This window comes from Chiloscyllium punctatum, chromosome 8 (genome assembly GCF_047496795.1).
Source record: "Chiloscyllium punctatum isolate Juve2018m chromosome 8, sChiPun1.3, whole genome shotgun sequence".
NCBI classification, from domain to species: domain Eukaryota; kingdom Metazoa; phylum Chordata; class Chondrichthyes; order Orectolobiformes; family Hemiscylliidae; genus Chiloscyllium; species Chiloscyllium punctatum.
The window spans coordinates 129,312,561-129,326,645 of NC_092746.1; the positions used below are offsets into that span (position 1 = coordinate 129,312,561).

A 14,085-nucleotide genomic window follows, 5' to 3' on the forward strand; every position below is an offset into this window, starting at 1 on the left:
AGTTCATCTGCATGAAGTCCAAAACTGACATCTGTGTCTATCACTGCGATGGGCGGAGAAAGCAGGAATACATGTTGGGGGCACCGATTGAAGGAATGGTGTACGCTCGGCAGATTAACCGATACGTGGCCTGGAATATGTGTCCACAGGTAAAAGTCCTAGGCCCGGACTTCCAGGTCATCTCCACCAACCGGTCGAAGGAGAGCATCACCTGCTGCCTGTATAACCAGGATCTGAATGAGATTGTCACAGCCGGGGTTGGTAACGTCTGTACCTGGCATTTCTATTTTGGCTGCCGTGAGCTGATTTGTGCCAGCACCGTCACCAAAGGGCTGACTCAGCAAGATGTCTTCACGGACCTGGCTCTGGAGAGAGTCCCGGGTAACACAGCAGTAATGCCCCGCTCTCAGCGCTGCTACGCAGTCTGTGGGAAGGGAGTTGCTGTCATCGACTTGCTCAAAGCTACTGTAATTTCATATGAGAAACGGCTTCACAGCAGGTAACTCTGACCATGGTTAACTCTGACCATGGTTAACTCTGACCATGGTTAACTCTGACCTTGGTTAACTCTGACCTTGGGTAACTCTGACCTCAATTAACTCTGATCTTGATTAGCTCAGACTTTGATTAACTCAGACCCCAGACAACTCTGACGTTGATTAACTCTAACCTCAATTAACTCTGACCCCAGATAACTCTGACCTTGATTAACTCTGACCTTTATTAACTCTGACCCCAGGTAACTCTGACCCCAGGTAACTCTAACCTTGATTAACTCTGACCTTGATAAACTCTGACTTTTGTTACCTCTAACCCTAGATAACTCCGACCTTGGTTAAATCTGATCCCGGGTATCTCTGTCGAATTTGGTACGGTGATGATAGTGGGATTGGAAGGTATCTAATTGACTGGCCTGCATTCCTCAGGCCATGTTCTTGGCCAACTCAGTTTTGTTTATTCTCATCTCTTCCAATAACCTCCCAAATATTGTAGTTATCAGCAAATATCTCAGTATCACGGTGCACCACTCTCTTACCTCACCTGCAAGTGTCCTTGGAGAGGTGTTGTGTACACCCAGTAGGTAGTGACTCAAGGGACAGACAGTTCATCATGCAGATTGGCTGCATCAATTACCCGTACAAGTTCAGGCTCATTTCTTCATAATGGAGGGTATCCAAATGGAATAAGAATGGTCTCGGAGGTCTGATTTGGTTACCTCATCCCATCAAGGGTTGAACTTGAGTTTCTGATTATTTTGTAGTTTGTCTGTGTAGGTGTGCGTGTATATGTGTCTCATTGTGTATATCTGTGTGTTTATGTGTGTGTCTCAACATTTATGTGTTTGTGTGTATCTGACTGTCTGTATGTGTACTTCTGTGTGTCTGTGTGTGGGTGTGTACATGTGTATGTGTGTATCTAGTGTCTGTCTGTATGTGTATTTCTGTGTGTATGTGTATGTTTGTGTGTGTCTAAGTGTCTGTGCTTGTGTGTGTGGGTGTATGTATATCTGAGTGTGTGGATGTTTGTGTGTATCTGGGTGTGTGTGTGTATGTGTATTTTTGTGTGTATGTGTGTGTGGGTGTATATTTGTGTGTATCTAAGTGTCTGTGCTTGTGTGTGTGGGTGTGTGTGTATGATTGTGTGTATCTGAGTGTGTGTGTCTGTGTTTATGTCTGTGTGTGTGTATGTTTGTGTGTATCTGGGCTTCTGTGTATGTTTGTGTGTATATGAGTGTCTGTGTGTTTGTGTGTGTATTTGAGTGTTTGTGTGTACCTGGGTGTGTGTGTATTTGAGTGTGTGTGTGTGTGTTTGCGTGTATGTGTGTTTGCGTGTGTGCGTGTGTGTTTGCATGTGTGTGTGTGTATGCAGGTGGAAATATCCTTATATTGACAGCGTCTTCCTGATGTTCTGATTAGGATAATCACAGGCATCACACTGTTTGAAGCACCGAAATGTGTGGTCACATCCTCACGGGATGGAAACATTAAAATTTGGGATGAAAATTGGAATCTTCAGATAATGTTCGTCGGGCACAGGGGTGAGTTCTTCTGTCTTGAGAGTCTCTGAGATTTCTGAGACAAAAACCAATTAGTGTCTCTCAGGTAGGTCTGTAGGAAAAGCATCATCAAACACTAGATCCCCCCTGACCATTGAGATCTAGTTGCTCAGTCTGCAATTGTCAATGAAAACACTCTTCCTATTCTCCATCTGTTACAGCTTCAGAATTAATATTAAAAGTGTTGACAAAAAAGTACTTCTCTCATGTCCTCTGAAATATGAACTCAATACGCCAAGAGGCTTAACTTAAAACCAACAATGTGCATGTTTGCATGTGGGAATAGAACATAGAACACAGAACATTACAGCGCAGTACAGGCCCTTCGGCCCTCAATGTTGTACGAACCTGTGAAACCAATCTGAAGCCCATCTACCCTGCACTATTCCATTATCATCCATATGTTTATCCAGTGACCATATAAATGCCCTTAAAGTTGGCGAGTCTACGACAGTTGCAGGCAGGGCATTCCACGCCCCTACTACTCTCTGAGTAAAGAAATTACCTCTGATATCTGTCCTATATCTATCACGCTTCAATTTAAAGCTATGTCCCCTCATGCTAGCCATCACTATCCGAGGAAAAAGACTCCCTGTCCACCCGATCTAACCCTCTGATTATCTTATATGCCTCTCAACCTTCTTCTCTCCAATGAAAACAGCCTCAAGTCCCTCAGCCTTTCCTTGTAAGACCTTCCTTCTACACCAGGCAACATCTTAGTAAATAGAGTCATAGGGATGTACAGCACAGAAACAGACCCTTCAGTCCAACCCGTCCAGATATCCTAACCTAATCTAGTCCCATTTGTCAGCACCCGGCCCATATCCCTCCAAACCCTTCCTATTCATATACCCATCCAGATGCCTTTTAAATGTTGCAATTGTACCAGCCTCCACCACTTCCTCTGGCAGCTCATTCCATCCACGTACCACCCTCTGTGTGAAAAAATTGCCACTCAGGTCTCTTTTATATCTTTCCCCTCTCACCCTAAACCTATGACCTCTAGTTCTGGACTCCCCGACCCCAGGGAAAAGTCCTTGTCTATTTACCCTATCCATGCCCCTCATGATTTTATAAACCTCTATAAGGTCACCCCTCAGCCTCAGGCTCTCCAGGGAAAATAGTCCCAGGCTATTCAGCCTCTCCCTATAGCTCAAATCCTCCAACCCTGGCAACATCTCCTCTGCACCCTTTTCCAAAGCTTCCATACCCTTCCTATAATGCGGTGACCAGAACTATATGCAATACTCCAAGTGCGGCTGCACCAGAATTTTATACAACTGCAACCTTTCCTCGTGGCTCCAAAACTCAATCCCTCTACCAATAAAAGCTAATACGCCGTACACCTTTTTAACAACCCCAAACCTGGATGGCAATGTGGGTGGAATCATGTGGGTCTGGAGTCACATGCAGGCCAGACTGGGTAAGGACGGCAGATTTCCCTCCCTGAAGAGCATTAGTGCTAACCGCTGTGGTTGTCTCTAAATGAGATGCTTTGTTCATAAGTTCATAAGATGTAGGAGCAGAATTAGGCCGTTTGGCCCATCGAGTCTGCTCCACCGTTCAATCATGGTTGATCTGCTCCTCACCCCTATTTTCCTGCCTTCTCCCCATAACTCTTCAACCCATTACCAATTAAACATCTGTCTAACTTCGCCTTAAATGTACTCATTGTCCCAGCACCCACTGCTTTTGGGGAAGCGAATTCCACAGATTCACAACCATTTGGGAGAAGTAGCTTCTCCTCAACTCTGTGTTAAATTTGCTCCCCCTTCTCCTAAGACAGTGACCTCTCGTCCTAGAATGCCCCACAAGAGGAAGCATCTACTCCATGTCTATTTTATCCACATCTTTTATCATCTTGAATACCTTAATCTGATCTCCCCTCATTCTTTTAAATTACACAGAGTATAGGCCGAAACTGTTCAATCTTTCTTCAGATGACAAACCTCGCATCCCCAGAATCAATCCAATGACCTTCCTCTAAACTGCCTCCAATGCCACCACATCTCCCCAAAAATAAAGGGACCAAAAGCACAATACTCCAGGTGCAATCTCACCAATGAATGAAGTCTATGCCCACTGATACCAAGTGGGGAAGGATATACACAGGAATTCTCCGGTAGGAGTGTTGCTGGGTTGTGTGAAATAGAACAGGTTTATTACAGAGTATGTAGTAGGTAGTTATGTCACATCTGAGTAACATGAGAGTCTCTTGTTACGAACCTATAAAACTGGACAGGAAGGGTATTCCTGATGACCAGGAATTCTGGAATCAGGGACATAGCCTAAGGATACAGGTTAGCCTTTTAGAATGAGATGGGGTGAGATATCGTCACTCAGAGAGTGGGGATCCTGTGGAATTCTCTAACACAGAAAATGGTTGAGCCCAAAGCATTGAATGTCTTCAAGAAGGAGTTAGATATAGTTCATAGAATCCAGTTCACAGTGTGGAAACAGGCCATTTGGCCCAACAAGTCCACACCGACCCTCTGAAGAGTAACCCACCCAGACCCATTCCCCTACCCATTCCTCTATACTTACCCTGTCTAATACACCTAACCTACTCACCCCTGAACACTACGGGCAATTTAGCATGACCAATTCACCTAACCTGCACATCTTTGGGATTGTGGGAGGGAACCGGAGCACCCGGAAGAAACCCACACAGACACAAACTCCACATAGATAGACGCCCAAGGCTGGAATTGAACCCAGGTCCCTGGTACTGTGAGGCAGCAGTGCTAACCACTGAACCACCGTGCTAAAGGGATCAAAAGGCATGAGGTGAAAGAGAGAGCAGGGTCCTAAGTGGAAACGTGGTCATGGTCAATCCAATCACACCTCCCAATTTGATTAAAAGTCAATTATAGATTTGATAATTGCTGCTGTCAAGCCCCTCAGGAATTCCAAGGTGCTATATAAATGCAGATTATTGTGGTCCAAATGATTGGGATTGTTACATGAGATGGATAATCACTGTTTCTCGCTGATGTCTGTGTAGGTCCGGTCACTGCTCTTGCTGTCTACCCCCACGGTCCCTACCTCCTGTCCGCCTCTGAGGATGGGACCATTCGGGCATGGAGCCTACAGCTGGCTGACCAAGTGGACGAGATCCAGATGGGGGTGACGGTCACTCTCTTGGGCACGGAACACGGGGAGGACAACATCTTCTCCTGTGCCGACCAGAGGCTGGATTTCTGGACTATCAAGCACCTGTACAGGCAGCACACCACCATCGGCCACACCATCACAGCCATCAAGGACAGGAGCAGAGGATCTCCCGGGCATTTCCCTGTGCGAGCGGCCTGCTCCTGTACCGACGGGACAGTCCGGCTCATCTCCCCGGAAACCGGGGAGGTCATCAGCAGCCTGCTGCTGGCCAGGGGTCAGCAGGTCGCTGATTTCGACTATTGTCTCCCCCGGGAGTCCCTGCTGGCTCTGACCGACCGAGGGGACCTGGTGAAGGCCAATGCCCTGGCCAATCCCATGGAGGTCCAGTGGGAGGTGCTAGCGAGCTGCCAGGCATCACAGTTCTGCTGCTTCTGTATCTACGCCCACATGGTGGACAAGGAGCTGACCCACTCCCGGTGGCTGCAAGCCGTGGCTGCAGGAAGCGAAGGGAAGATAAGGATCTTGGGAGTGAAGGACAATGACCGGTGAGAGACCTTGCATTTCAATAGTGCCTTTCATCAGCTGCACCAGACTCGGAGGTTCCAAGCTAACGGCCAGACTACCAAATGTTTTTGAGGGATGATGACTGGGGTCAGGCCACTAAGGAGAGGTTCCCTACTCTAACCCGTACCACGGGAGCTTCAACCTCTTTATTTGGCAGATTGGGACCTCAGCTTAACATCCCCTCTCAAAGAGAGCACCACGAAAGGTGCGCTGCTCCTAACTGGAGTGTCAGACTTCAGCTTGGTGAGCAGGATCTGGGGGTCAGCAGGTTTCTGGAGGGAAGGCAGGTAAATGGAGCTGAGACCAGAACCAGATCACCCATGATCTCCTTCAATAGCAGACCGGGCATAATGGGCAGAATGGCCTCCTCTTAGACCCGAGATCCGATGTAGCGATGATATTTTCACACAGAACGACGTGGTGCCAGAAAATGTCAGAGGGTCCATACTGAGGGAGTGTTGCACCGTTGGAGGGTCAGCGTTGAAGGAACGGGCACTGTCAGAGGGTCAGTGCTGAGGGAGTGCCACACTGTCAGAGGGTCAGCGCTGAGGGAGCGTTACACTGTGGGAGGGTCAGCACTGAGGGACTGCCGCACTGTCGAGGGTCAGTGCTGAAGTGGCGCCGCATTGTTGGAGGGTCAGCGCTGAGGGAGCGTTGCACTGTCAGAGGGTCAGCGCTGAGGGAGCGTTGCACTGTCAGAGGGTCAGTGCTGAGGGAGCGTTGCACTGTCAGAGGGTCAGCGCTGAGGGAGCGTTGCACTGTCAGAGGGTCAGCGTTGAGGGAGCATTGCACTGTCAGAGGGTCAGTGCTGAGGGAGCGTTGCACTGTCAGAGGGTCAATGCTGAGGGGGTGCCACACTGTCAGAGGGTCAGTGCTGAGGCAGTTGTCACAGTGAGGTAGGAGCCCATTCGGCCGGTTTTGCTTGTTGTGTTTTCCAATTGGAGAGTTTACCTGATGGCACTCGCACCTTAACCCTGATGACTGTTTTCTTTTGGATAACCAGTGACTGCAGGTCACATACTCTAGACCTTCAACACTCACTGTGTCAGAATAATTATCCTCGGCTCACATTTGTGGTTAAATACCCTCTTGTTGCTCAGTAAAGAAAAAGAAAGGAGGCCATTCAGCGCCTCAAACCTATTCTGCCATTAGGTTAGATTTTACTGATCTCTAGTCCCATCCTTGGTACCTGTCCTTGCTCTGTTGACTTTGGCTCAGGTGTTTGTCTGGTTGAGATACCAGTGAGTGTCCCCGTCACCAGGAGTTCCTTCGGAAGGTGAAATGCTGCAGGGTCACCTTCAGGGTCACGGTGGGATTAGGCTTCAGATTCTGTTGTTGCTATGACCAGGGAGATGTGTGTACAGACTCTATAATCAGTCCATTGGACAAACTGGGGTTGCTTTCCTCAGAGCAGGGGAGAATGAGAGGAGACATGATTGAGATGGATACAATTACAAGGGGCATAGACAGGGGAAATTTGAAGAAACGTTTCTCCTTGTGGGCGGCATGGTGGCACAGTGGTTAGCACTGCTGCCTCACAGCACCAGAGTCCCGGGTTCAATTCCCGCCTCAGGCGACTGACTGTGTGGAGTTTGCACATTCTCCCCGTGTCTGCGTGGGTTTCCTCCGGGTGCTCCGGTTTCCTCCCACAGTCCAAAGATGTGCAGGTCAGGTGAATTGGCCATGCTAAATTGCCCGTAGTGTTAGGTAAGGGGTAAATGTAGATGTAGGGGTATGGGTGGGTTACGCTTCGGCGGGCCGGTGTGGACTTGTTGGGCCGAAGGGCCTGTTTCCACACTGTAAGTAATCTAATCTAATCTAAACAGCTGGTGTAGGTTTGAAGTAAAGGGACAGTGTGTTTAGATGTACATCTGTGATGTCAATGTTATGAGCCGAGTGCTGGGAAATGGAATTTGTCTGGTGTAGACTTGATGGGGTAAAGGTCTTTCTCGGTGCTGTAGTTCTCTATGGCACAACCCACTAACTGAGCCAATGTCTCTTGATTTAAGCTTCCTGCCGATTGCTGGACATCAGAATGGGTTCCTGTCTGTGTTAGACTGGAAATCAGGAAGCACTCAGTACCAGGTCCAAGCTCATGAATCAGGGAAACTGTTGTGTATGGTGGCAAATCCCATAAACCAACAGCTCATAACATCAGGTAAGCTAGCTCATTCTTGTTGAAAGTTAAAAATCACACAACACCAGGTTATAGTCCAACAGGTTTAATTGGAAGCACTAGCTTTCAGAGCGGTGCTCCTTCATCAGGGGGTTGTGGAGGACACAATTGTAAGACACAGAATTTATAGCAAAAGTTTACAGTATGATGTAACTGAAATTATACATCGAAAAAGACCTTGATTGTCTGTTGAGTCTTTCATCTGTTCAAATACCGTGATAGTTTCACCTCTTTCATGTGTAAATCACAAAACTTTTTTATTAAAAAGTTACATTCTCAGGTTAGCTGTAACAATTAATGTCAGCCCAGATAATGTGTTGAAGGTGTTAGCCCCCTGTGTGCTGCTGTCTGTGCCATAATATTTAGACTGATTCTAGTCTAAAAAGTGAGTTAACAGAGTCTTACATGAATTCATGCAGTTTTTGAGCAAAGTACAATGTAACTCTGCAAGTACAAATTCATCCCACAAGCGTATATGTATATGTGTGCATGTGGGTTTTTGTGTGTGTGTGTCTGTCTGTCTGTGGTGGGGGGTTGTGAGTGTGAGAGAGAGTGTATATGTATGTGTATGTGAGTGTAGAGTGTCTAAGTCTGTGACGGGGTGCCTGTGTGAGTGTGGGAGTATGTGTGTGTCTGTAGGAGTGTGCGTGTGTATCTGGGCTGAGGGGTTATGAATGTCTGTGAGAGTGTATGTGTGTGTGAGTGTGTGTGTGTGAGAGAGAGTGTATGTGTGTGTGTGTGTCTGGGGTGGGGGGTTGTGAGTGTCTGTGAGAGAGAGTGTATGTGTGTGTGTGTCTGTAGGAGTGTGTGTTTGTGTGTCTGGGGTGGGGAGTTGTGAGTGTGAGAGAGAGTGTATGTGTGTGTGAGTGTAGAGTGGTTGGGTTACAAGGGGCATAGACAGGGGAGATTTGAAGAAACGTTTCTCCTGGTGGAGGAGGGATCAACAGCTGGTGTAGGTTTGAAGTAAAGGGACAGTGTGTTTAGATGTACATCATAGAACAGGAGATCCTTCATCCCATTGATTCTGCTCCTGCCCCATATCCTACAGTCTCGTGTCCTTCAAGTATTGATCAGCTCCCTTATAAAGATTCCTGCATCCAAACCCCGTTAGGCTGTGTGTTCCCATTCTGCATCACTTGTTGCAAAAGTACTTTCCCTCAAGCCTGTCTTTTGGGTCTTTTGCCAATCAGATCATATTTAATCCCTCCTCCCCGGTTAGCTCACTGGAAACTTTACTTACTCTGTCACATCCCTTACTGATTTTAAACCCCTCCAATCCCAGCCTCTGATCATCTCCCCTCAGGCCCTTCTCTGTGGTATGGAGAAAGCATATACTGTAGCTGTTCTTGAGGATGATGGAAACGGTGAAAATTGCTCATTTCATAAGAGTGTTGAACGGGCTCAGGGACAGCATAGGATCATTGGGCCAATGGCCCTCTTCTGTGCCATAGTTGACTCTAGAATCTCATCTTCTGTGGTCTATCCATACAATGATGCCTCTTCCCTGGAATCATTCTAGTAAATTTCTTTAAGATGATAAGAAGCATAGAGTGGATAGCCAGACACTTTTTCCCAGGGTGGAAATGTCTATTGTGAGGTGGCATAATTTTAAGGTGATTGGAGGAAGATTTAGGGGAGATGTCAGAGGTAGGTTCTTTACTCAGAGAGTGGTGGGTGCAGGGAATGCATTGTCAGTAGTGGTTGTAGAGTCAGACACGTTAAGGACTCTTGGATATGCACATGGTTGATAGTAAAATGAAGGGCATGTAGGTCCGCCTGATCTTGGAATAGGATAAAAGGCCGGCACAACATCGAGGGCTGAAGGGCCTTACTGTGCTGTACTGTTGTTATGGACCAAGCCCGACCCCTCAAAACATTTTTAAGCAGGTAACTTTGCTATTAGTTTAGATTACATTACATTACAGTGTGGAAACAGGCCCTTCAGCCCAACAAGTCCACACAGACCGGCCGAAGTGCAACCCACCCAGACCCCTACATTTACCCCTTACCTAACACTACAGGCAATTTAGCATGGCCAATTCACCTGACCTGCACATCTTTGGACTGTGGGAGGAAACCGGAGCACCCGGAGGAAACCCACGTAGACACGGGGAGAATGTGCAAACTCCACACAGTCAGTCGCCTGAGGCGGGAATTGAACCCAGGTCACTGGCGCTGTGAGGCAGCAGTGCTAACCACTGTACCATCGTGCCACCCACTAAGAAGACAGAACGGATATTGGTTTAGCTAAGTGTATAGTGGATATTCTCGGAATGCATTAGCTGGTTCAACCGCCAAATTTTAAACAAACAAAAGTCATTTACAAAATTACAGAATGTAACACAAAGAATAGAAAGCTGAATACTGGGCAACTTAACCCAATCCAAACACGACCTAATGATGCTGTTTCGAAAATACTTGCAACAGTCCCAATGCACATCCCTTAGCACAAAGCATAAAAATGACACAGACAGCTTCCAGTTTGCGAAGTCAGAAAGGCAGAAGGAGAGAGAGAAGATCCCGCAGCCCTTTCCACACATAGCTGCCACTGAACTCACTAAAGTTCAGAACTGAATCAAAACATTCTCTAATCTAAGCAAAGGCTAGCTACACAGTTAGCTGGCCACTCTCCTTCGATTACACTAATTTCTTGTCAGACATGTAAGTCTTAGGCTGGAGGTATTATTTGTTAGGAGTAAACAAAGGGCCCCAATAAACCAGTCACACTTCAGACATGATGGAACCTTGGGTCATTAGAACGTCTCTGAAAAAAACTCAAGGATATTATAACTCTGTAAAACAAAAACATTATTGTGACACCTCCCCCACCTTAAAAAAATGAACCATCAATATCCAAAGATGGCTTCCTTTTCCAAAACCCCAAAAAGTTAAAAAAAAATCAGTTAGTACTTTAAGCACACATATACATTCACTAACTATAAACATTCAAGCATACACAACTACATTTGGATTCAGTCTGTGGCTCTCCCACCACCGAGTGCCTCTGTTTCTCATTTGAGTCTCGATAATGCATCAGCGATCATGTTCCCGGGACCTGCCACCTGCACAATCGTCAAACTGAACGGCTGCAACAACAAGCTCCATCTAAACCGTCTGGCATTTTTGTCTTTAAATTTCTCCACAACCTTCAATGGGCTATATCAGTGTACATTATTATCTCAGATGCGTTACTGGTAACATAAACACTGAAATATTGTAATGCCAACACCAAGCTCAAAGTCTCCTTCTCAACCGTCAAATATTTCTGCTAATGAACATTCAACTTCCCGGAGAAATACCTGGTAGGTCTTTCTATCCTCTCGTTGTCCTCCTGCAGGAGCACAGCACCAACAACTACCTCACTCTTATTGATAGACACCTTGAATGGCTTTGTGTAATCAGCTGTGGTTAATCCTGAGGCAGTGGTTAACACAGTCTTCAGGCTGTCAAATGCCCTCTGACAGTCAGCTGTCCACTGAAACTTTTTATCTTTCTTTCGCAATTCAGTGAGTGGAGCAGCCAGACTGCTAAAAATCAGCACAAACTTTCGAAAAAATACACTCAGTCCCAGGAACCGTAGCACTGCTCTTTTTGTCAACGGTGTGGGAAATTCCCCAATTACTTTCATTTTCGCATCCTGTGGGGCCATTGTCCATGTCCAATAACATGGCCCTGAAAGGTGACTTGGGCTTTGACAAATTCACTTTTAGCTAGGTTTACCACCAAGCCTGTCTTCTGAAGTCGATCAAACAAATCCGATAAATGCTGTAAATGTTCCTTCCATGAGTGACTAAAAGTCACCAGGTCATCTATACACACTACCCAGTTGGGTAATCCAGCAATGACCATATTAGTTAGTCTCTGAAATGTGGTCAGAGTACTTTTCATACTTTTCATACTTTGAACAGATATAGTACATTTGGCATTACAAAAGCCAAAATTGTCTTTGGTCTCTCTGACAGCGGTAACTGCCAATAACCTCTGAGCAAGTCCAACTTAGAAATGTAAGTTGCTTGTCCCACCTATTCAACACAGTCTTCCAACTGCGGAATTGGATGTGCAACAGTCTTGATAACGGCATTGACTTTGCGATAGTCCACACATAACCATTGGGTACCATCTGGCTTTGGCACCATGACTATAACTCACTTCGATTATGCCATCTTGGAGCATGCGCTCTATCTTCTTCTGAACCTGTGCCAACTTTAGAGGATTATACCTATAAGGATGTTTCTTAATTGGAACAGCATCTCCTATATCTAGATCATGCACAATTAGGTTAGTACTTCCCAGTTTATTTCTGCGTATCTCCCCATGTGATAGTAATAACTCTTTCAGGTCATTTCGATTTCCCCTGGAAGGTAACTCAATAATTTATCCCAATTTTTGACAACTTCCTTATTGTCCAATTTGATTTGAGGAATGTCCAATTCAGAATCCTCTGACCTTGGTTCTTCGTTCTATGCTGTAATCATTAACACTGTCTCTTCTTGCTTTCCTTCCTTGTCAAAATATCTTTTGAGCAGATTCACATGATGCACTCTGGGATTTTTTTCCTGTCTGGAGTCCCTATCAAGTAGTTCACCTCACTGAATTTCCTCTTGATTTGATAAGGTCCACTAAGCCTTGCTTTTAAAAGTTCACCTATTATTGGAAATAACACTAATACCTTATCTCCAATGGCAAAATTATGGATTTTTCATTTCTAATCTGCTTCCTGTTTCATTGTATGCTGCAATACTTTTAAATGCTGTCTAGCCAACTCTCCAGCGCTATTTGATCGTTCTCTAAAATTTGACACATAGTCCAAATACGTGGTCTCTGAATTCTGACATAGTAATTCCTCCTTAATCAATTTTAACAGTCCTCTTACGTCATGCCCAAAAATGAATTCAAATGGACTGAATTTGGTCGATTCATTTAGTGCTTCTCTGAATCGCAAAAAGTACAAACGGAATTCCATTATCCCAAACATCTGGATAGTTTTGACTATAAGCCCTCAACATGTTCTTTAGTGCTTTCTAGCGCTCCCTGCAATTCTGGATGGTATGCAGTAGATTTGAATTGTTGTATGCATAAGCTGCTTGGATGTGAAGTTTGACCCTTGATCTGACTGTATCTCTGTCGGTAGTCCGTAACTAGTAAAAATAGACCTTAATCAGGAATGTGGAGGGGAAGGGGGGTCTGAGAAATAAATAGGGGGGTATGGGTGGGCTGGGGAAGGTAGCTAGGAAGGCGATAGGTGGATACAGGTGGGGTAATTGTGATAGGTCGGTGGGGAGGGTGGAGCGGATAGATGGGAAGGAAGTTGGACAAATAGGACAGGTCATGAGGGCAGTGCCAGGTTGGAGGGTTGGAACTGGGGTGAGGTGGGGGCAGGGGAGATTTGGAAACTAGCGAAGTCAATTTATGATGCCATCTTGTTAGAGGGTCTGAAACATTGACTCTCCTGCTCCTCAGATGCTGCCTGACCTGCTGTGCTTTTCCGGTGCAACCCTTCATTGGTTAGAACATTGAGTACAGGAGTTTGGATGTCATATTGCAGCAGTACAGGACTTTGGTGAGGTCACGTTTGGAATAATGCATTCAGGACTGCCAACGGAAGGATGTTATTAAACTGGAAAGGATGCAAAAAAGATTTACCAGTATGTTACCGAGCCTGGAGAGTATGAGTTATAAGAAGAGGCTGGGACTTTTCTCCCTGGAATGTAAGAGACTGAGGGATGACACTATAAAGGTTTATAAAATCCTGAGAGACATGAGTAGGGTGAACAGACATGGTGTGTTCCCAGAGTGGGGGAGTCTAAAACTAGAGGGCATAGGTTTAAGGTAAGGGGGGGGGGGGAAGATTTAAAAGGGGCTTAATGGGCAACTTTTTCACACGGAGGGTGATGTGTATGAAATGAGCTGCCAGAGGAAGTGGTGGAACTTGGTACAATTACAACATTTAAAAGGTATCTGGACAGGTACATGAGTCAGAAGGGTTTGGAGGGATATGGGCCAACCGCAGGCAAGTGGGACTGGATTAGCTTGAGAAACTTGGTCAGTCTGGATGAGTTGGACCAAAGGGTCTGTTTCTGTGCTGTATGACTCTTTGACCCTAGTGATTCTTTCATTTGTTCATGAGATGTGGGCTTTGCTGCCGAGGCCAACACTTATTTATTAGTCTTTAATT

At 45.9% G+C, this 14,085-nt stretch overlaps 1 protein-coding gene and 1 long non-coding RNA gene across 2 annotated transcripts in view; both read left to right on the forward strand.

The window, feature by feature from the left end:
• Positions 1-379: 379 nt before the first annotated feature.
• LOC140480277 (uncharacterized) lies at positions 380-5,144 on the forward strand. The gene is made up of 3 exons (XR_011961244.1): positions 380-499; positions 1,917-2,038; positions 5,061-5,144. It is a non-coding gene; the product is annotated as an uncharacterized lncRNA (long non-coding RNA).
• Positions 5,145-5,176: 32 nt separating this feature from the next.
• The window catches only part of wdr97 (WD repeat domain 97), a 91,855-nt gene continuing 82,946 nt past the window's right edge, over positions 5,177-14,085 (forward strand). Inside the window, exons 1-2 of the mRNA XM_072575001.1 lie at positions 5,177-5,715; positions 7,744-7,892. Of these exons, the coding sequence (XP_072431102.1) occupies positions 5,177-5,715; positions 7,744-7,892 (688 nt within the window). The remainder of the gene's footprint in view (positions 5,716-7,743; positions 7,893-14,085) is intronic.